Raw genomic sequence first — 24,113 nt, 5'->3', positions numbered from 1 at the left:
TTTGGCTGCGTTGGGTTTTAGTTACAACTTGCAGGATCTTTCATTGTGGTGAAGACTCTTCATGGCAGCAAACACACTTCCCTCTTGTTGAGGTGTGCGGGCGCAGTAATTGTGGCACTCAGGCTTAGTCGCTCTGCAGCATGTGGAATCTTAGTTCCCTAACCAGGGATCAAACCCATGTCCCCTGCATTGGAAGGCAGATTCCTTATCAGTGGACCACCAGGGAAGTCCCTCTATATTATTTTAAATTCTGACATTCAGTATGAATTGTTTCTATCAAAAACTGAATATATATACCCTATTTAATCAACTCTATCATCAATCATAGACAGATTATTTATGACTGAGAAAGATAAAACACTAACTATGATTTCACTGCAATATCATGGCAGATGGTTGGCAAAAATACACTCAGAAAGCCCTCCTATCTCAGTATCTGTGGACACAGTTTGTGGTGTGACTGCCCTTCTCATCAACGGGCAGTCTGCTACTCCACTCCCTAACTCTGGGCTTGACTGTGTAACTTGCTTTGGCTAGTGAGACATTAGCAAAAGAGGCTCAAACAGAAGCTGAAAAAGTACTTGCACATTGGAGCTACCCTTCTCTCTAGCTGCTGCCTTTCTATCATGTAAACAAGTCCAGGCAGGTCTACCAACCATCCCAGCCAACTCACTGAACCTTATGCAAACAATAACTGTTGTTTGAAACCACTAATCCTGACGTTTAAAGGAAAAAAATGTGCAGCTTCAAGTCAATGAAATACAGTATTTCAGTAAATTTTAACACAGTTCAGTATAATATCAGTGTATTAGTAGGTGTCTAAAGGGTATGTCTAGGAAGAAAATATACACATTTTAGGGAGCAGGGTTCCTGTATCACATTTTGACTGCTATAGGTCACTTCCACTTATTTTCTAGCTTTTAGTTACACTTAGCATAGTTGAAGTCACTGGATTACATGAACACTGGCACTGCGGGGCTTCTGCTTTCTGCCACAGAATATCAGAGCAAGATAAATTATCTTGTCCATTCAGTGGGAAAGAAACTAACAACCACTAGAATTAAATGGTGAAAAATTACTACTTTGTATGCAGGTAGGTACTTTGAATTATAAATTAAGAGTGACAATGCTGGCAAACAGCTCAATTTTGTTAGCTGAAGTATATAATAATTTTATCCAAAAATTGAAAATACAGTGACATACTGTGTTATATTTATTTGCAATTTTTTTTAACCAAAATGATTCCAAATACAAAAGGGGCTCCATGTCCTCTTAACTACAATACCACACTTACAGGCCTGTTGAGACCATCTCGTTCATACTCCACTGACACAAACAAGATATATTTTGTTAACAGAAGGTCAAATGACAGTTTGCTAGTGACAGGTGCATCTCCTGCTCTATTGCTTTAGAATCCAGTTTCTGGTTCGTGATAACTACCATTTACAAAGTGCTTGTTTCCCAAACAATCCGTTATAATAATACCTGACCTGTGTGTATAACTGAAGATAAATAAGCAATAGAAGTAACAACTTTACCCCTAGGGAATTTCTTCTCCACTTTGACAAAGAGTTACATAAATACTTGGATTATTAATTTGATGCAGAGTTAGTTATTGAGTGCTTGTAATGTGCCGGACACTATGTTTCAGACTATGCCAAACACCAAATCTCCTAAATTTTTGAACTGGAGATATCAATTGAATTAATGTATTTTCTTTTTCCAATATTTATTTTTACTTATTTATTTTGGCTGTGCCGGGTCTTAGTTGTGGCACTCAGGGTCTTCGATCTTTGTCGTGGCATGCAAACTCTTAGTTGCAGCATGCAGGATCTTAGTTCCCTGACCAGGGATCAAACCCATGCCCCTGCATTGAGAGTGCAGAGTCGAAGCCTTTGTTGTTGCTTAATCGCTAAGTCACGTCTGACTCTTTGCAACCCCATGGACTATAGCCCACTAGGCTCCTCTGTCCATGGGACTTCCCAGGCAAGAAAATTGGAATGGATTGCCATTTCCTTCTCCAGGGGATCTTTCCAACCCAGGGATTTAATCTGCCTCTCCTGCATCACAGGTGAATTCTTTACCCCTGAAGCACCAGGGAAACCCCTGAATTAACGCATTTTCTAACATCTAAAAATCCTATCATGCACCAGAAGCTTTACATACAACTCTTTCTGAACTTTCATAATTATGAGCATCATAACACATTTTTTGTTTAATTCATTAATATTTTTGGCTGTGCTGGGAGTCCGTTGTTGCCACCAGGCTTTCTCCAGTTATGGCAAGCAGGGGCTACCTTCTAGTTGCGGTGTGCAGGCTTCTCTTGGCGGTTTTTCTTGTTTCAGAGCAAGGGCTCTAGGGCGCACTGGCTTCAGCAGCTGTGGCTCCTGGGTTCTAGGGCGCAGGCTCAATAGCTGTGGCACACGGGCTTGCTTACTCCACGGCACGTGGAATACTCTCGGATCAAGGATCAAAGCTGCATCTCCTGCACTGGCAGGTGCATTCCTCACCACCGAGCCATCAGGGAAGCCCCACACAACACATTTTAAAACGATTTTAACCTCGATGAGATGAGTCACACAGCTAGCAAGTGGAGGAGCTGAGATTCAGTTCAGGTCGATCTATCGGGCTTTCTTTACCATCCAGCATTGCCTTTTCTTGTCTCTGCCTCGTGCTTTTGATTCACAGTGAGAAGAGAGTTGCCTCAATTTATGCTAGAATTAAAGACAAGAGCAAACTCACAGAGTAACAAGAGGGAAAAAAAAGTCTTCTTGGAAGCTCGAGGGAGGAGAGGAGGTAATTAGGGGGCTGGGACTAACAAACACACAGCACTATATATAAAATAAATAATCAACAAATATAGCACAGAGAACTCTACTCAATACTCTGTAATAACCTATATGGGAAAAGAATCTGAAAAAGAATAGATGCATGTATGTGCATAACAAGTCACTTTGCTATATACCTGAAACTAACACAAGATCGGAAATCTACTATAACCCAATATAAAATAAATTTTAAAAAACATACTGGTTCCAAATAGGAAAAGGAGTACGTCAAGGCTGTATATTGTCACCCTGCTTATTTAACTTATATATAGAGTACATCATGAGAAATGCTGGACTGGAGGAAGCATAAGCTGGAATCAAGATTGCCGGGAGAAATATCAGTAACCTCAGACATGCAGATGACACCACCCTTATGACAGAAAGTGAAGAAGAACTAGAGAGCCTCTTGATGAAAGTGAAAGAGGAGAGTGAAAAAGCTGGCTTAAAGCTCAACATTCAGAAAACTAAGATCATGGCATCCGGTCCCATCACTTCATGGCAGATAGATGGGGAAACAGTGGAAACAATGGCTGACTTTATTTTTCTGGGCTCCAAAATCACTGCAGATGGTGATTGCAGCAATGAAATTAAAAGACGCTTACTCCTTGGAAGGAAAGTTATGACCAGCCTAGAGAGCATATTAAAAAGCAGAGACATTACTTTGCCAACAAATGTCTGTCTAGTCAAGGCTATGGTTTTTCCAGTGGTCATGTATGGATGTGAGAGTTGGACTATAAAGAAAGCTGAGCGCAGAAGAATTGATGCTTTTGAACTGTAGTGTTGGAGAAGACTCTTGAGAGTCCCTTGGACTGCAAGGAGATCCAACCAATCCATCCTAAAGGAGATCAGTCCTGGGTGTTCATTGGAAGGACTGATGCTGAAGCTGAAACTCCAATACTCTGGCCACCTGATGTGAAGTGCGGACTCATGGAAAAGACCCTGATGCTGGGAAAGAGACTGAGGGCAGAAGGAGAAGGGGACGACAGAGGATGAGATGGTTGGATGGCATCATCGACTTGATGGACATGGGTTTGGGTGGACTCCAGGAGTTGGTGATGACAGGGAGGCCTGGCGTGCTGCGGTTCATGGGGTCGCAAAGAGTCGGACATGGCTGAGAGACTGAACTGAACTGAATTAGTAGAAAACACAGTACAACTGTTTATGTGAAGGCATCCACTGGTTGGACAATTAAAAATTCTTCCAGCAGTTCAATATCTGATTCTAAATGAGAAGAGCAAATGAATGAGTTCAGGTGGTTCTAAAAGGCCTACAAGAATTGGGGAAACTTCCTGATAAGTCTTTCTGTTTGCCAGAATAACTGATGAACATGAGGGTGGCCCATGACCAATTATATACCTTTAGCAACTAAACAACAACAATAAAGCATAAAAGTCCCTGGCCTATACCCATGAATTTAAGAAACCACAGATTTCTAATCCTGATAGTAGGATTTAAATTCCAGCATTGCCAATCTGGGAAGTCGTTCCAAGCAGCAAAGGCAGTCCTGCAGTGCTTTAAGCAGAAGGGGCAGAGCTGGGAGGAGGAGGAGGAACTGTCACCAGTTGAACAGGCTACAAAATCCAAATGGAGCTATGTGGGAATAGCTTGGGACAAGGCTATTCCCAAGCTTAAAGTCAACACTGGTCCAAAGAGTACAGCATAGTTCACCTAGACAATGGTCTCATTTGAGATCACACTAGTTATTTGTCTTCCCAGTATCCAAATTTGTTAACGTGTTGGTACTTCCCTGGTGGTCCAGTGGTTACTCTGCACTTCCTATGCAACGGGTGCAGGTTCAATCCCTGGTCAGGGAGCTAAAATTCTTCATGCCATGTGGCATGACCAAAAAGAAGAAAAAAAAAAAAGTGTTAAAAATCAATCAATGAATAAACAAATGCACCATCCTCCCCTGTAGCTAGGTGGCCTTGTGATCGATTTATGACCATATGTGACACTGAAAGCCAAAGAACCATCTTCAATCATGGGGCAACCACAGGGATGGAAGCCACATGCTGGAGATGGCGGGACAAAGAGAGACAAGGACCACCTATCTCCAGAGATCTGGTTATGTGAGAAGGATCAGCCTATAAACACACCCACGGAGCCAAAAAGGCCCTCCTCATTCACAGACCCTGTTGTCCATCAAGAAATGCATAGCTCTTCCTGATATCATTCATAGTTATATCTACAGTTTTGTCATACCCATACTTAGAGCAGATGCAGAAGGCATCGCACAGATGCAAAAAGGATGTCTGCCCTCTTTTCACTTAATTTGCACTGTCACTTGTTGACTGGTTAGCTGATTTGCTAGCTTTTCCTCTGAAAAACCAAGTTCAGCCTGTTGTGATGTCCGTGGAGGCTCCTCACTGGTCCCTCTACACCTCTGAGAGCTCATGTAGCACCGCGAGGATGAATGAAAGGGCTGTGGGGTCCAAGGAACTAGGGGCATGCACATCCTCATTCTGCTTCTTCTTGGCTGCATCTGATCCCTGTCTTTCAAATAAGAGTAAAATACTAGCTTCCTAAAATCATTTGGAGGGTTAGATAAGAAATGGCAGATAATCCCCTGGAGAAAGGCAAAAAAAAAAAAAGAAATGGCAGATAGAGGACTTAACCCAGGGCCTGGCACATGGCAGGTACTCAGTAAATGTTAACTATTATTCATTACTATTAATATCCCAGAGTTTTTTCAGCCTCCTCCCTGAAATAGGATACAGACAGTGTCCATATGTGCTCAGCAGTCTAGTTTCAAGTTAGTTTTTGAATTTCAGTTTGCTAAATGTATAATAAAATATATTGTATATCTATCTACATATACATATATTCATTGATCTATTGATAAATATTCATCGATCCATCTATATATATTCATCCATCTATCTATACTCATCCATCAGGAAAAAAATCTTTTACACTGCCATGTGTTTTGATTTGGAGTTTAGAAAAAAAATATAGTCACCACATGGGGTCCACTCACCAGTGCTGAAATTTGTCAAATAACAATAGCTTTGTGCTCAGCACTCGTTGTGAAATGTCTACCCAGCCCTCACTTTATATTCACTAGCGGAAAGCAGGAGTCAACTCATCAAATCAGTCAATGAAGCAGTGAGGAGTGTCTACCTGAACGTGTCACGGGCTACATACAAGAGCAGACCTCAGGAAAAGAGGGCGGTGAAAATCATGAGAAAAGCAAGAGTCTGAGTTGATTCTGTGGCTACCAGGACAACAACCCCACCCCATCCTGCCCCACCCAAGCGGTGGGCATGTGCTGGATTGTTGACCTTACAGCTCTTGCTGAGCGTGCATGTGCATGCTTAATCTTGTCTTTGCGACCCTATGGACTGTAGCCCGCCAGACTTCCTCTGGAATTTTCCAAGCATGAATACTGGAGAGGGTTGCCATCTCCTACTCCAGGGGATCTTCAGGACCCAGGGATCGAACCCGCAGCTAGGGCATTGGCGGGCGGTTTCTTTACCACCGAGTCACCTGGGAGGCCCCTCTTTGCCGAGACCTGCCCTCTACTCCCCATCCCCAGGCTGCAGCAGTGATGACTACATTCCTGCAGCAGTGCTCCGCTTCTCAGCACAGTCCTAGAATGGACAGATGGCCTGTCTGGGAACCAGTAAGTCCCTTCCCCAGGAATTCTGGAACTGGGACTGGGAGCCTGACATCATCTCTCTCTGCTCATCTAGACTATAGCATGTAAGACTCGGGAGCAGCTGCAGACAGCCAGGCGGACTAAGAAAGAAACACACGAAGCCAGGGTGAGCAAGAGAAACGAATGAAGCAGACAGAAACAAACCCGTGAGCTGCAGGGAGGTTCCAGGCTTTAGGTCCCTTCCTGAGACCTGAATCCATCCCCGTCCTTGGATTCTGCAAGATAACCTAAGCCTCCTGCCAGGCTGATTTCTGTCTACAGTACCAAAGAAACCTAAGACACGCCACCATTTGCGTGCGTGTGTGCTAAGTCACTTCAGTCGTGTCCGACTCTGTGTGACCCTAGGGACTGCAGCCCACCAGACTCCTCAGTCCATGCAAGAATAGACTCCTCTCCAGGCAAGAATACTGGAGTGGGTTGCCATTTCTTCCTCCAGGGGATCTTCCCAACACAGGGATCGAACCCACATCTCTTACTTCTCCTGCATTGGCAGATGGATTCTTTACCACTAGAGCTACCTAACAGCTAGTTTCAGAGTGACCCCTATAAACCAGGGATTTCCCTGATAACTCAGCTGATGAAGAATCTGCCTGCAATGCAGGAGATACGGGAAATATGGGTTCGATCCCTGGCTTAGGAAGATCCTCTGGAGAAGGAAATGGCAAACCATTCCAGTATCCTTGCTTGGGAAATCCCATGGACAGAGGAGCCTGGTGGGCTCCAGTCCATGGGGTTGAAAGAGTCGGACATGACTTACCGAGTAAACCACCACCTATAAACCGGGGGAGGCCTCATCGTAAAGTAACACACAACACAAGCCTCTATTGCCCCAGTTTTGCCTACCATATTCTAAGTCCTGAGCTGGAGGCCTTGAGAAACACAGTGATGAGCAGCCCAGAACGTAAGGTAATCAGAAAAATGTCAATGTCTGTGAGGATGTTTACATGAAGAGTGAGCTGAGGGAACCCAGCTCTCAGGAGAGCAGAAGGAGGACCCAGGGAGTAATCTACAAGAGATTAGCTACCAGCGAAAAATTTTCAATCTCTAAAGCAGAAATGCCCACAGAGATGGGCTTCAGTAGCAGCAGCTCCTGGGCTCTAGAGCACAGGCGCAACAGCTGTGGCTGACGGGCTTCGCTGTTGCCTGGCATGTGAGATGTTTCTGGAATAAGGATTGAACTCGTGTCTCCTGCATTGGCAGCTGGATTCTTCACCACTGAGCCAGCAGGGAAGCCCAAAAACAAAGCTTACTTAAGCTTACTGAGTCAAACCCAGGCTTCTGAAACTTGGGTCTCTGGCCCCAAACACTGTTACAAGGCATCCAGAAAGGGGTGGGTAGATGCCACACCTAATTTCCCAATACTTGTCTTTATTTATACATTTATTTACCGTATGCAACATCAGGTTCTCTTATATAGGTGTCTTAATTACCTCCCTCCACCCCCACTTAACTTTTTAGAAATAAAGGCATTTTGGTTATCTTTCAATTTCTCCTCCTTCTTCTAAATACCAAAAAAACCTCTAACCACTGATTCCATAAAAGGGGAAGTATACCTTTCAGACTCAAGAGGAAGCCAAGAAAGCTCTCTGGTTACCATGTGCTATCTTCCTGCCAGCAGGCAGCAGGAGTAGCATGGGCATGGCCTCTCAGGGCCAAGTGGGCACAGCAGGGATTTACAGGAGGGGAACTTCCGGCTACATCTTCTCATTTGTCAAGAGAAGCCAACAAGCTGGACTTGTATGTGAAATCCAGATTTTTAAAACTTGGCACCAATTCAAACTTCTAAAAATGTAGCATATACAGACAAAATCTGTTTGAGGGTGGACCTCGGCCTACTAGTTGCCAATTTATAATGTCCAGTCTTCCGGTGGAGGACAACTAAACTGGGGTAGTTAAAATTTCATCCCTACTGCAATATATTGGGCTTCCAATATACTGGGTGGCTCAGTGGGTAAAGTATCCACCTGCCAATGCAGGAGATGCAGGTATGATCCCTGGGCTGCGGAAATCCCCTGGAGGAGGAAATGGCAACCCACTCCAGTATTCTTGCCTTGAAAATCCCATGGACAGAGGAAACCTGGCCAGCCACAGTCAGTCTATGGGGCTGCAAAAAAATTGGACACGACAGAGAGACTAAACCACCACCTCAATATATTGGGTTGGCCAAAAAGTTCATTTGGGTTTTTCCACACCATCTACGGAGAAGCCCAAACAAAGTTTTTGGCCAACCCAATACTCCCCAAGGAAGACCCAGGATACACGGCCCTTGCCCCCCAGGAGGCCAATGAGGGCAGTGAACACACCATTTCAGAACAAGATGGCAAATGGAGAGAGAGAAAAGCTTGCAAAAGAGAACACAGGACCCCCACCCACCAGCCATACACCTCCCCTGACCTGACTTTCAGAGAACAAGTTTGGGAAGTGGCAGTAAAAAGATGACAGAGTAACCCCACCTTGATACATCTAGCTGCTGCTGCTAAGTCGCTTCAGTCGTGTCTGACTCTGTGCGACCCCAGAGACGGCAGCCCACCAGGCTCCCCTGTCCCTGGGATTCTCCAGGCAAGAACACTGGAGTGGGCTGCCATTTCCTTCTCTATGATACATCTAGAGAAATGATAAAGGGACTCAACCATAAGAAAGCAAACCAACAAACATTCCACAGCCCCACTTTTGTGTATCCAAGGCGATTCTTAAAATAGTCAAGCCTTAATGAAACCATGACAACAGGCATGATGGTACCATAAACAAAAAATAAAACTAACTTGTACTGAGTACCATCTATGCTCCAAATACAATGCCAGGTGCTACAGGAATATCATCTCATGTAAACCTCCCAACAATCCTAAGAGGAATCATTATTCTCAATTTACAGATGCACAAAGAGACTCTGAAATCCTGAAGTTTGGAAAAGAGCCCAATGATGCTTTTCCCATTAACTCGCAGACCAGGCTAGAGAAAGTCCAGCTATTATTATAGATACATAATGGCAAAGAGGCAAGAACAACTTATTAGCTACAATAATTAAAGGTGTAAGGGAGTGGGGAGGGTGGAATAGGTGAAGGAGATTAAGAGATACAAATCTCTAATGGTAAAATAAATAAGCCACGCAAATGAAACATACAAAAGAAGAAACACATCAAAAAGTTATATTTTCACCAAATTATGACGAGGATGAAAGACAAATGAATATTCAATGAATCTCTGGGTAAAGAATTACGAATGATGGAAGAAATTTCAATGTAAGAAAAGGATAGATGATTAAACTAAAGAGTGAACATTTTCTATATAAAAAATAAAAAGGCTAACAGTACAGTATAAGACATACCTGGCTATATAACAGAGATATGGTTAGTATTCTTACTATATTTATAAACTTTATCTATATATACAAAAAACTGTTCAGGAGAACCAGAGGTCAGGAACAGACAATTCACAAAAGGAAAAACTAACAAGTAAACAAGCAAACAAAGACATTCACACATCAGTCCAAATATGCAAATTAAACATCAATGAAGTGCCATAATTTATTAGTAAATTGTGAAGAAAGTTTCTATTTTTTCATTTTCATTGGAGGACAGCTGATTTACAGTGTTGTGTTAGTTTCAGGCGTACAGCAAGGTGAATCAGTTACACACACACACGTGTTCACTCAGATTCTTTTCGCGTCATTCGCGTCTAAGTATTGCACAGGATCCCCAGGGTTGTACAGTAGGCTCTTATTAGTTATGTTACACCCATAGCAGTGTGCATATGTCTATCCCAATCTCCCAATTTAACCTCCTCCCCCCAAAATTTTAAATAATACCAGTGGCTGGTCAGATTTGGAAAACTAATACTTCCTATGTCACTGTAAATATTATAAAGTGGCACAAGCCCTTCAGAAAGCAATATGGCAATCTTCTTACAATTATTCCTAAAGAAATCATCTAAAATCTGGAAGGAAAAACAGCTACACGCACAACAGTGTTCATCATAACATTTAAAAAGCTGAAAATAGGCAGCCAACAGTAGGTGATGGATAATCGTCAATGCTGTACCCACTAGTAATCAGTAGCTTGAAAGCAGGATGTCTTGTTCATGATGAGCTCCAGGCGCAAATTCATACAGTACAAGCATTAAATAAATACAGGTGAATACTGAAGGAAAGATATACAGCCACTTAAAATGATTAAAGACTAGGGACCTGGTGGCACAATTTTAAGCAGGGGACAAGAACAGAAAAGTGTATGATTACAGTCCTATTTTTGAAAGTTACATTAGGCAAACTGCTAGAGGGAAATACATACAACACAGTCTGTGCTGAGAGAGATATGAGTGATTATTCTTTATTATGGTTATATTATCTTTATTTAAAATATAAACACCCTTCAGAGGGATTCTTTTTTTTTTTCCCCCAGAGGGATTCTTATAATGATTACTTAAAATATAAGTTGATCCTTATAAACTGAGGAAAAGATTAAAAATTTAATAACTAATAGAAAACACATAATATCCCCCAATAGCTGCATATTACAGGTATATCCACCCAGCTAAAAAGAAAAGCAGTCAGTCATATAAAGAGGTTAGTAACTGACTTTCATCACTTAGATGAGATGTATCATTTCTGAGTCCTAACTCAGTAATAAATGGACACATCACAGGAAGCCAAAACACAGCTACTTCCACAGCTGCTCAATTTGCCACACCCCTGGTTTCTTCTCACCTCTCTTTGGCTCTCAGCTGAAAGGGCTGAGTTAGTTATTTATCTCTTGACCCGGAGGCTTCCAATGAGACAAGGTCAATTCTCTAATCTATGGAAATTCAGAAAAGCAAGACAGGTCAGGGGTGAGGTAGGCTGGTAGGTAAATGTCCCTGAGTTGAACTGTAACGTATTTCCATCTCCTAGAAAACCAGAACTACATACAGACAAATAGTGTACAAAAACTTCAACAATTTCTCAATTTATGTGGCTGCCCGGATGGGAGAGCAGCCTGGGAAAGAATGGATACATGCATATCTATAGCTGAATCCCTCCACTGATCACCTGAAACTATCAAAAATCGGCTGTACCCCAATACAAAATAAGAAGTTTAAAGAAAAAAAAACTGTTGTTTTCAACCCATTCTGAGTCATGAAATCATCTGCATGAGTCACAACTAGGATTTTATGACGGCTAGGACAAAACAAAATATCAGTGTGCATGTCACAATGAAAGGATACCATTTAACCAAACTTTTGTCCCAGTTATACATGTGTGTTACATATCCCTGTATGTGAATCTCCAGTAGCAAATGCCAAATGTACTTCTTGCTATGATTTATGGTCCAAAAAGTTTCAAAAGCATTACTCCAGACAATTCAGAACCTGACTTAGGGCCCAGAAAACCACTCAGAGCTAAACTGTTTAGTACTGACATTTCAAACTGAAGGATTAAACTGTTTGGTACTGATATTTCAAACTGAAGGATTCATCTGGAAATAATGTAGAGAATCCAGTTCAACTAGGTATTAGGCACCAACACAAAACAGACGCCTCTTTAATATTTCATCCAGGAATAAAGGACGGCTGCCAGCCAAAGACTCTGGAAAGCATCATTTTATACCAACTCACAAAGCCCATGGCAAGTCTGTCCCTCTGCACACTTTCTCGGGCTCCAGGTTTTAGGATCATGGAGATGCGGAGACTTCACACTTGTCTCATCCCTATGTGGGGTCATCACAGAGCCATACTCATTGCCAGGCTGCATTCCCCTTTGCTAGAAAAAGAACTAATGTTTACAGTGTTGAAATGCCCAGTGCCCAAGGTCAATGCAGGGTTCAGCAGGGATCAGACTCCCAGTCTCAGTTCTTTTCCAAGACTCCTTAAATTAAAGACACAGGAAAGCACAAAGAGCACTCCTGTAAAGAGACAAGTAGAGGATTTTGTTTTGCTTTTTGGTCTTATTTGTTACCTATACCTCTAAAACAATTTTTCAGTTCAGTTCAGTCCTCAGTCATGTCCAACTCTTTGCAACCCCATGGACTGCAGCATACCAGGCCTCCCTGTCCATCACCAACTCACGGAGCTTGCTCAAACTCATGTCGATGAAGTCAATGATGCCATCCAACCATCTCATCCTCTGTCGTCCCTTTCTCCTCCCACCTTCAATCTTTCCCAGCATCAGGGTCTTTTCCAATGAGTCAGTTCTTTGCATCAGGTGGCCAAAGGAGTAGAGTTTCAGCTTCAGCATCAGTCCTTCCAATGAATATTCAGGATTGATTTCCTTTAGGATTGACAGGGGACTCGCAAGAGTCTTCCGCACAACACAGTTCAAAAGCATCAATTCTTCGGCGCTCAGCTTTCTATATAGTCCAATTATCACATCCATACAGACTACTGGAACAACCATAGCTTTGACTAGACGGACCTTTGTTGGCAAACTAATGTCTCTGCTTCTTAATATGCTGTCTAGGTTTGTCATAACTTTTCTTCCAAGGAGCAAGCATCTTTTAATTTCATGACTACAGTCACCATCTGCAGTGATTTTGGAGCCCAAGAAAATAAGTCTGTCACTGTTTCCATTGTTTCCCCATGTATTTGCATAAAGTGATGGGACTGGATGCCATGACCTTCGTTTTTTGAATGTTGAGTTTTAAGCCAGCTTTTTCACTCTCCTCTTTCACTTTCATCAAGAGGCTCTTCAGTTCCTCTTCGCCTTCTGCCATTAGGGTGGTGTCACCTGCGTATCTGAGGTTATTGATATTTCTCCCAGCAATCTTGATTCTAACGCTTCATCCAGCCTGGCATTTCACATGATGCACTCTGCATATAAGTTAAATAAGCAGGGTGACAACATACAGCCTTGACGTATTCCTTTCCCAATTTGGAACCAGTGTGTTGTTCCATGTCCAGTTCTAACTGTTGCTTCTTGACCTGCATACAGATTCTCAGGAGGCAGGTCAGGTGGTCTGGTATTCCCATCTCTTTTTAAGAATTTTCCACAGTTCATTGTGATCCACACAGTCAAAGGCTTTAATGCAGTCAATGAGGCAGAAGTGGATGTATTTCTGGAATTCTCTTGCTTTTTCTATGATCCAACGTACGGTGGCAATTCGATCTCTGGTCAAAGTAATGCTCAAAATGCTCCAAGCTAGACTTTAGCGGTATGTGAACCGAGAACTTCCAGATGTTCAAGCTGGATTTAGAAGAGGCAGAGGAATTAGAAATCAAATTCTGATAACTGTAGTTGAGAAAAAAGAAGTTTGGCTTGATGGACATTTTCTTTTCAGGTAAGTAATTCTGTATATAACTCAGTTATGTGGTGACTGAGAGTGGTGACTCAGACATAAAGAATCTGCCTGCAATGCAAGAAACCGGGGTTCAATCCCTGGATCAGGAAGATCCCCTGGAGAAGGGAATGGCTACCCACTCCAGTATTCTTGTCTGGAGAATTCCTTGGACAGAGGAGACTGGTCCATGGGGTGACAAAGAGTTGGACACAACTGAGCAACGAACACTTTCACTTTTCAGTTTAAGGTTCCAGGTGTCAATAGATCAATACTTAAAATAGTCTTAAATCACAATTTACTTACTGACTTCTAAATGGTACTGTTTTAATTTCTCCAAAGCTGTTACTCTTTAATAACACCAAGATGGCTCTCAACAACAAACAGAAAATCTCTCCCTCGCAAAGCCAGATTCACAGTGAAAACTAAACCAGGGGAAGATGCAGTGCAAGGAAAAAACGCTATTTCCATTTTTAAAGTTTTGATTTTGTTTGCTTGGAAAAAGGTCAATTCTCCGAAGTCTCATCTGACTGCCACTGTCCTATGGTTTTTTAGAGCCTATTTTTCTTTTTTCAAAGTAAGTTTAGTAACACTTGAGATACAAGATCTCAGTCCCAGACCCGTTCATTTTAGGAGCATCAGAACTGTCTCTCAAAACATCTCCCCTTATCTTGCAATATCCAGATGAATGTATCCTGATAAAGATCTTTAGGCCCTGGATAGAATCTGGGTTAATTGTGTAAATTAAGTAGGAAATTCAGAACCATCAGGAGTTCAGGGATCTCTGGAAGCTGAACCTCCTTAGTGAACTTCCTTGAGCAGCTTTCTGATAGTGATCTTTTCTTAAAAAGTCAAATCTATGGGAGGTGAGAGGAAGGCTCACAAGGGAAGGGAAATACATGAACTTAAGGGTGATCCAAAAAAAAAAAAAAAAAAGGGTGATCCATGTTGTTCTATGGCAGAAACCAACAACGCTGTGAAGTAATCATCCTCCAATTAAAATTTTTTAAATATTAAAAAAAGTCAATCTGTATTTTGACCTTTAGAGACCCAGAGGCAGCCTGTTTCCAGACAGATCTGCTGGCATGAAGACTGCCTCATGCTCTGAATTCAGGGTAAAAGTCTCATTTTCAAAATCACATGGGGCAGATTCCCATTTTGGGACCTTGAAACCAGCAATTACTAGCAGCAAGTGATGAGTCTCTAGTGCATAGCTGAAAGTTTACTAATTTTCTGGCATTAAACACAGGCTTGACACACTCAAAAAAAAGTTTCAGTTCAATCGCTCAGTCGTGTCCGACTCTTTGCAACCCTGTGGACTGCAGCACACCAGGCCATCCTGTCCCTCACCAATTCCCGGAGCTTACTCAAACTCATGTCCATTGAGTCGGTGATGCCATCCAACCATCTCATCCTCTGTCGTTCCCTTCTCCGCCCACCCTCAATCTTTCCCAGCAACAGGGTCTTTTCAAATGAGTCAGTTCTTCACATCAGGTGGCCAGAGTATTGGAGTTTCAGCTTCAACATCAATTCTTCCAATGAATATTCAGAATATTAGGATGGACTGGTTGGATCTCCTTGCAGTCCAAGGGACTCTCAAGCATCTTCTCCAACACCACAGTTCAAAAGGATCAATTCTTCGGCGCTCAGCTTTCTTTATAGCCCAACTCTCACATCCATACATGACTACTGGAAAAACCATAGCTTTGATGAGACGGACCTTTTTAGTCAAACTAAAAAACAGTTCAGATGGCTTCCAATTTTGTCAACTTTAGAGACCTCACACCATTATTCCAGGAAATCCTCAACTTCCGGAACTATGCTTGCACATTGGGAAAAATGTTGATTTGCATTTGAAAATTATTAATTCAAGTGTTATAAAATGCATGGTACATAAGATACCATGAGCTCAACTAACTGAGCCAATGTATTAAATGAAACTAACAGTTTCAACCAGAGGACCAAGACAGTATAATTTCACAATGAGAAGAATCAACGGTATGAGCCAATAGTGTGAGGATTTACAAATGATATTTTAACATTATCTTTTCAAGAAATAGTCACAAATGAACCTACTTAAAATTAGAAACAAAATCAGAAACAGATGCAGATAACAATCTTATCTACCAAGGCAGGGAGGGGAGGAAGGACAAATTGGGAGACTGGGACTGATATATACATGTTACTACATATAAAACAGATAACTAATAAGAACCTACTGCTACTGGCAGGAAGAGAAGGGGACAACAGAGGATGAAATGGTTGGATGGTATCACCAACTCAAAGGACATGAGTTTGAGTAAGCTCCGGGAGTTGGTGATGGACAGGGAAGCCTGGCGTGCTGCAGTCCATGGGGTCGCAAAGAGTCGGACACAACTGAGCCACTAAACTGAACTGAAACTTTTTTTGATTTTTGAGTGTGTCAAGCCTCTGTTTAATGGCACAAGGAACTCTACTCAATACTCAATATTGACCCATTAGGAAGAGAATCTAAAAAGGAGAGGATATATGTATATGAATAACTTCACTGTACAGCAGAACTAACACTGGAGATCAACTATACTCCAATGTAAAAAAGTCAAGTACTCATGGCCTCTTAAGAGTAGTTCAGAGGTGGGGAAAAAAAGGCCTTAAAGACGTTTTAAGATCCTACCACTCTCTCATTCCAGCCCTTTCCCACTCCTATTCCTTGTTGCAACATTAGCCAGGCCCAAAGTAAGCTGCTAACCACCTCTCCGGTGGCTCAGGTGGTGAAGAATCCGCCTGCAGTGCCGGAGACCTGGGTCCAGTCCCTGGGTCGAGAAGATCCCCTGGAAAAAGGAATGGCTACCCACTCTAGTATTCTTACCTGGAGAATTCCGTGGACAGAGGAGCCTGGTGAGATACGGTCCACGGGTTTGCAGAGTTGGACACGACTGAGTGACTAACAATTTCACTTTCTTTCAAGCTTCTCTCAGGTTCAACTCACATTATCTTTAGGAAACACACCACCTCCTCAGGCCCATTCCATTCCAAACAATCGATAGATCAGCCATTGCATCAATTCATTCAATGAACATATACAAATTGGCTATCTCCTCTGTGACAGCGAAGGACACAGAAGCCTGGCGCACTGCAGTCCATGGGGTCACAGGTCGGATACGACTGGGCGACTGAACAAGATGGCACTGGAGGATAGATCGTCTACTGAGATAAAATATGACTCGCTATTACCCACCACATGGTCCTAACCCCATAGGGCTTACAGAGAACACAGATAATGATGCTCCTAAACTGGTCCTTAATCAAGTGGAATACAGGTGGCAGTTCTCCACTGTCCCTCCCAATTACCCTCATTCCCTGCAGGCCTGTTCCCCACAGCCTTCTCTCCATCACACCCTACCACCACACCCTCAGGTCTTTTTATCCAGAGAAGAATTTCAAATTCTGGCACTCAAGAGGTTTTAGGAATGTCTGTTGTTGTTATTCACTCTCTCAGACTTGTCTGGCTCTCTGCAACCCCACTGACCGCAGCACGCCAGGCTTCCCTGTCCTTCACTATCTCCCAGAATTTGTTTCAAACTCATGCCCTTTGAGTTGGTGATGCCATCCAACCATCTCATCCTCTGTTGTCCCCTTCTCCTCCTGCCTTCACTCTTTCCCAGCATCAGGGTCTTTTCCAAAGAGTCAGTTCTTCCCATGAGGTGACCAAAGTATTGGAGCTTCAGCTTCAGCAGCAGTCCTTCGAATGAATATTCAGGATTGATTTCCTTTAGGATTGACTGGTTTGATCTCTATGCTGTCCAAGGGACTCTCAAGAGTCTTCTCCAGCACCACAGTTTCAAACCATCAATTCTTTGGCATTCAGCCTTCTTTATGGTCCAACTCTCACATATGAACTTGACTACCAGAAAAACCACAGCTTTAACTAGACAGACCTTTGCTGGCAAAGTGCTATCTGCTTTTTAACATGCTGTCTAGATTTGTCACAGCTTTCCTTCCAAGGTCTGGATGCCATAATATTAGTTTTTTGCATGCTGAGTTTTAAACAAGCATTTTCACTCTCCTCTTTCACCCTTGTCAAGAAGCTCTTTAGTTCCTCTTTACCTTCTGCTATTAGAGTGGTGTCATCTGCATATCTGAGGTTGTTGGCATTTCTCCCGGCAATCTTGATTCCAGCTTCTGATTCATTCGGCCCGGCATTTTGCATGTTGTGCTCCCCATGTAAGTTAAACAAGCAGGGTGTCAATATATACAGCCTGGATGAACTCCTTTCCCAATTTTGAACCAGTCCATTGCTTCATGTCTGGTTCTGTTGCTTCTTGACCGCATACAGGCTTCTCAGGAGACAGGTCATGTGGTCTAGTATTCCCATCTCTTTAAGAATTTTCCACAATTTGTTGTGATCCACACAGTCAAAGGCTTTAGCATAGTCAATGAAGCACAAGTAGATGCTTTTCTGGAATTCCCTTGCTTCTTCTCTATGATCCAGTGGATAGATCATAGCAATTTGGTTTCCAGTTCCTCTGCCTTTTCTAAATCCAGCTTGGACATCAGAAGTTCTCGGTTCACGTACTGCTGAAGCCAAGCTTAAACGATTTTGAACACTACTTTGACAGCCTGTGAAATGAGCACAATTGTGCGGCAGTTTGAACATTCTTTGGCATCGCCCTTCTTTGGGACTGGAATGAAAAATGACCTTTTCCAGTCCTGTGGCCACTGCTGAGTGTTCCAAGCTTGCTGACATATTGAGTGAAGTACTTTCACAGCATCATCTTTTAGGATTTGAAATAGCTCAGCTGGAATTCTATCAGCTCCATTAGCTTTGTCATAGTAATGTTTCCTAAGGCCCACTTGACTTCACACTCCAAGATGTCTGGTTCTAGGTGAGTGACCACACTATTGTAGTTGTCCAGGTCATTAAGATCTTTTTCAATAGTTCTTCTGTGTATTCTTGCCACCTCTTCTTAATATCTTCTGCTTCTGTTAAATCCTTATCATTTCTGTCCTTTATTGTGCCCATCCTTGCATGAAATGTTCCCTTGCTATCTCCAATTTTCTTGAAGACATCTCTAGTCTTCCCCCTTCTATTGTTTTCCTCTATTTCTTTGCATTGTTCACTAAAGAAGACTTTCTAATCTCTTCTTGCTCTTCTCTGGAACTCTGCATTCAGTTGGGTATATCTTTCCCTTTTCTCCCTTGCCTTTTGCTTCTCTTCTTTTCTTATTTCTAAAATGTTTGCTATCATAATTACTCCTCTGGAGACACTAATTTTCCAGATTCCTCAGAGTGTGACACTCAGAGCTGAGTTCTGAATTCAAGCTGCCTGCTGGAGCCTAGCAGGTTCAAGTCCATCAGGTCACAAAGAGTCAGACACAACCGAGCAACTGAGTCCTGACTATATTCTTAACCAGTCCATTCTAGTGCTTCTCAATGCATAGGGAGATTTTTCTTCCCCCTCAAGCTAGAATGCCCCTTACAACACCCTTGCTTTCTCACATGAACTCCTATTCATGCTGCAATACCCATCTGAAGGAGAGTCCCTTGGTCTTTTCTCTAACCATTACAAGCAGAGGAGATTCTTCAACAACCCCACTGGGTGGTATCCACTCTTCAACACATCTCCTTATAAAAGATAAAAATCTGACCCACTTTTACCCATTGCATGGGTATACACTCCTAGTGAAGGGACAATTTCCTATAATGGTTTAATAGTAACTACCTAGAGTTACTGAAACTCGGTGTGAATGCTAAGATTGTTGACTTGTGTGAAGATATGCATATAAAGAACTTACAAAGATAAAGGTCTGGACTGGGCTCAGTACCACCTGGAGCAGGCTCTTCTAGCTTTCAATACCTGAAGAGGCTCCACTGGACATACCCTGGTAAGCTGCAAGCTAGAGAGTGGTCTTGACCAAAATACAGGCAAAATGTCTGGGAGAAAACTCCTAAGCAAAGCATGTTAAAATGCCATTCACTCAGAAAAGACAGTCCAGACAGAAGCTGGGAAATGAGGAGCCCAACGGACCCAAGGTGGCCATATCCTTTGAAGATAGAATCTAACTACAACCAAAGCAAAGACAGGCTCAGATAAGGCGAGTGAGTTCTGAGAACAAACTCTATTTTATGATAGCAGAAATATATACTTGTAAGTCAGATTGTTTTTATCTCTTCTTCCTTTTTTTTTTTTTTTGGCCGCGGCTTGTGGGAGTTCCCCACCAGGGACTGATCACAGGCCACGGCAGGGAAAGTACCAAGTCTCAACCACCAGACCACCAGGGAAATCCCATTTTTATATTTCTCCAATTTCCTTATGTTTTCTCCCTTGGTATGAAGTAAAGTTGCAGGCTGTTTTAACTGTGCTCAGATGAACTAAGAATAAGGGTTTTCAGCCACTCTTGGTCCTGAAGATTAGAATATTATCAATCCATGATGGACAGCAGCCTTAGGGTGAAAATGGTATTGCAGAGGGGGGAATCGGGATGGGGAATACATGTAACTCCATGGCTGATTCATGTCAATGTATGACAAAACCCACTGAAATGTTGTGAAGTAATTAGCCTCCAACTAATAAAAATAAATGAAAAAAAAAAAGAAAATGGTATTGCAGCCCAAACAAAAGAATCCTCCAAAGTAAGTAAAATTTAAGGAACAAGAAGGGCTGTAGAACCCAGCTACTATTCCTCATGTAAAAATTCTCTTTTCAGAACTAAATCTTGGACGCTGTGGTTTTATTTTCTTCTAAAATTCCATACACATACCCACGCCCCACTAAACTATGAGTACCTTGAAAGGACCTTGTCATTTTCACCAATGAAGTGTGCACATGTGCATGGAACACAGTAAAGGCATTTAAATGTTTGTTGATGTGATGAATGAACAATGCAAGGTCTTTGAAAATTTTAAGGCACCTTTTCTTCATTTATTAAAAAACTTTGGGCTGGTCTGTGTAGCATGCGGGATCTTCCCCAGTCAGAGATCAAACCTGTACCCTCTACAGTGGAAGCTCAGAGTCTTAACCACTGGATCACCAGGGAAGTGCCTTAAGGTATCTTTCAAGGCCATCCAGTCCAATCCTTTTCCGAACATTTGTCCACACAGAACTTTCACTGGTTTTCATAAAATTCATTCAAACAAATATCAATGAAATGTCTACAATAATTAAGATGTGCTTTCAGGAACAACAAAAAGATCAGGCATCGATATATGTTCACTGAGGGCCTACTATGTGCTGGCCACCATACTAGACCCTAAGATATTACAATGAGTAAGACATACATAGCACCTTAGGGAATTCATGGAGAAGATAAATGGACAACAAGCACCAATAACATTGTTTAAAAAGATAGAAAATGTTGCTTTCAAAGATATCATAAAGGCTATTAGGAATCAGAGGTCAAAAAGGAAAACCAAGGTTTCAAAAGGACTTATGAGACACTGTCATTCAGGACTAGGACATTATTTTGTGGTTTAACCTTACAGTTCAGGAATGAAAACTCCTAGAGTCTAGCTGAAGTGGTGAATGGAAATGGCTTGGTAGGTTTTGATGAAAATCCAATATTCTATCTTCATATCTTTATTATTACATCAAGTGACAGTGACACCAGCTTTTGAAAAGAAAGAATACAGATCAGTTCTCTTTGAATGGAAGCCATAATTGAAACTGAGCTCTAACAAAGTTCTTATCACGTGTGACTATATGACCTACAGAAACACAGACTTGTTGACCTGAGGAGTAAGAAAATACATCAAGAAAAATCCTAGACTTACTTATTTTAACACTAACTGCATTATAAAATATTTTCTATTACTTACATTGTAAACTGAAAGAGTAAAAGTTAATACATAGCTAAACACTGCAGTTATTTTGTCCCACAATCAAATGAAACGTATCTTCATTTTCTTTCATATATGCTACTTCAGAGTCTCTAAATACTCTAAAATGTACCCCCAACTAAAGTAGTTTCCTTTAGTATAAACAGTGAGATGGAAATCAGAAACCAGGAGCCAAGCTTGGTTTCACCACCAGGTATATGAATTTGGGCAGGTAAATTCTCTGGCTTAAATTTTCTCAACCGTAAAATGAAAGTGTTATAGCAAATAAACTCTAAGATTCCTTTGAACACTTAAAAAAAAGAAAACTAGGAAAACTAACTTCTACTTCCAAAGCAGAAAGTTCCAAAACTAATACTAAAGCCACTTAGGTCTTAACTACCTTTCTCCCTCTCCTACTTGATTCAACAAACTTACTTATGAATTTCCTACAGCAGTTAGAATGAGCAGTTTCATCTCTAGTAGTTAAAGACAAGGAAAGTGACGTCTGTCAATATATTCGTTTTTAAAAAACACAATTCTGTGACAAAGAATTTCTAGGTCCAGAAGCAACCTCTTCAGTAGAATTTTGCCTCTGTGGAAAAATTAAACATTCATAAGCCTTCTCTGTGAATTTCAAGTGGGTTCTACATCCATATATTCCATTACAGCACAAGAATTTCTTCTGTTCTTAGCAGACTGCTTGCCATTGGTGTATGTTTACAATATTTTCCCTTGGATCTGTATAGGAAGTGAATCAGGCACCATTTGGCCATCTTATGGAGTACGACATAGACAAAAATATGACATTAATATGTAGTCATCCTAATTATACTTAAGAACCTATGATATGAATAGACCTGTCAGGCACATTTTTTGAGACCACACTGCATGCAAAGCACTGAAATGACTACAAAGACGGTATGAACACATTGTTGCTTCACCTTTCTTTGCCTGAAATTTTACAAGTCACCAAGAAAAAATATTTTTACCTCAGCACAATGTTAACTTACATTAAGAAAACCTATCTACCGTTTAAAGGCTAAAGCTCCTTGTCATATAGCTCTACAATATGACATTTTGTAGAATACGAGTTGATACTATAAAAGCAACAATTCCAGATCAAAACGATTAGTACTATATTCAAGCTTCATTTCTCAGGAAATAAGCTTCATCTGCATAATCTTTGCATATTAAAGGACATTAAGTTAAAACAAACAAAAAAACGCACTGTCTGAAAAACAAGGGAGAATATTACCGGCAGAACAACTGGCTCTACTTCTGCAAATTAAGCAAAATTAGGCAAAAAAGGAAAGGAAGCAAGCAAAGGGAAGGAACTCCAGAGCTATTTGCAGCAGTGGTCCCTCCAAAGTTCTAGGAGCTTCCCCTTAAGCTTAAGGAGGGCAAAGGAGAGAAGTCAGCTCCCCTTCTGGGCAGAAGCCCAGATACTCTTCACAACTTGCAATATTTATTGAATTCAGTGGAAGACGTCTGGGAGATCTGGATTCGGTGAGAACGTCTGAGCGAAGGGAGTGGCATTTGCTTTCCTCAGTCTGGAGCCTTCAGAACTGTACCAGAGTTCTCAAAACCCCTTAGTTATCTTACAGAAGAGCTCTGAGCATCCTCCCCACGCACACACCTGCAGGGCCGGGCAGCGCCTCCCTCTCCCTCCACTGTCCTCAGGGCTGGACCAAGGTCCAGTGGCCGGCGCACCGTTAGTCCAAGAGCCACCCTCGCCCCAGCGGACGCCACCCGGGCAAGCCCCAACAGAACGCCGCTGCCCCGGCTCCGCGTCCCGGAGCCACACAGCGGCGGCGACTGCGCGGCTGGACACCGGCACCAGCAGGATGCGCATTAGAATAAAAACTTCGGCGAGAGCTCTCGCCCTCGCGCCGACGTGGAGGCACGGCCCCATAAGCGGGCTTCGGAGACCGCCGGCCCGTCCCGCCCCTGCTCGCGGCCGAGGGGGCAGCGGTTCTCACCTGTCCTCCGAGACGCTGATGACACCCTCCTCCTTGGGCACGATCACGGCCATGTTCACCACCTCCTGAGAGCCCTCGACCCGCTGCAGCAGGATCGGCTTGCGGGTCAGCGGCTTGGGCTGGATCTCTGCCGCCATCGGAGGAGGGGGCGCGCCGGGGGCGCCGCCGCCAACTGCGCCGCGGGGTTGGGCTGAGACGACCGTTCGAGCGCGGGCACCAGCTGAGACAGAGACTCTGTTTGGCCGGAGCGGGCCGCCGGGGACCCGCGATCATAGCCTGGCCGCCTCCCCCGGGAACGACTCCGCGCTCCCGGCTTCGGGCAACGAAACCGCCACGACCGGCGCTGCAACCCGGCGCCACCACCGGAGGGAGGGGGCGGAGAGTCGGGGGGCGGGGCCGACGGGGGCGGGGCCTGCCGCAGGGGGTGGCCGCTGGTGGGCGCGAGGGCGGCTGCACTTCCGGGAGGGTGGTGTGGAGGAGGAGGAGGAGGAGGGGGAGGGGAAACTGACAAAGGGGGCGGGGCGCTGGCGGCCGAATGCGCGTGCGCCGCCAGTTCACTAGGGCCGTTTCCGCCCCGCTCCTCCGCCATTCCCGTAGCCTCGCCGCACCG

General features: G+C 43.0%; 1 protein-coding gene across 1 annotated transcript in view; it reads right to left on the bottom strand.

Annotated features, from left to right (window-relative positions):
- The window catches only part of WDFY2 (WD repeat and FYVE domain containing 2), a 184,354-nt gene extending 160,484 nt beyond the window's left edge, over positions 1-23,870 (bottom strand). Inside the window, exon 1 of the mRNA XM_061133282.1 lies at positions 23,504-23,870. Within this exon, the coding sequence (XP_060989265.1) occupies positions 23,504-23,640 (137 nt within the window). The 5' untranslated portion in view covers positions 23,641-23,870. The remainder of the gene's footprint in view (positions 1-23,503) is intronic.
- Positions 23,871-24,113: the final 243 nt, after the last annotated feature.

Source organism: Dama dama, chromosome 30 (assembly GCF_033118175.1).
Source record: "Dama dama isolate Ldn47 chromosome 30, ASM3311817v1, whole genome shotgun sequence".
Taxonomy (NCBI): Eukaryota; Metazoa; Chordata; class Mammalia; order Artiodactyla; family Cervidae; genus Dama; species Dama dama.
This window is presented reverse-complemented; position numbering and strand designations above follow the sequence as displayed.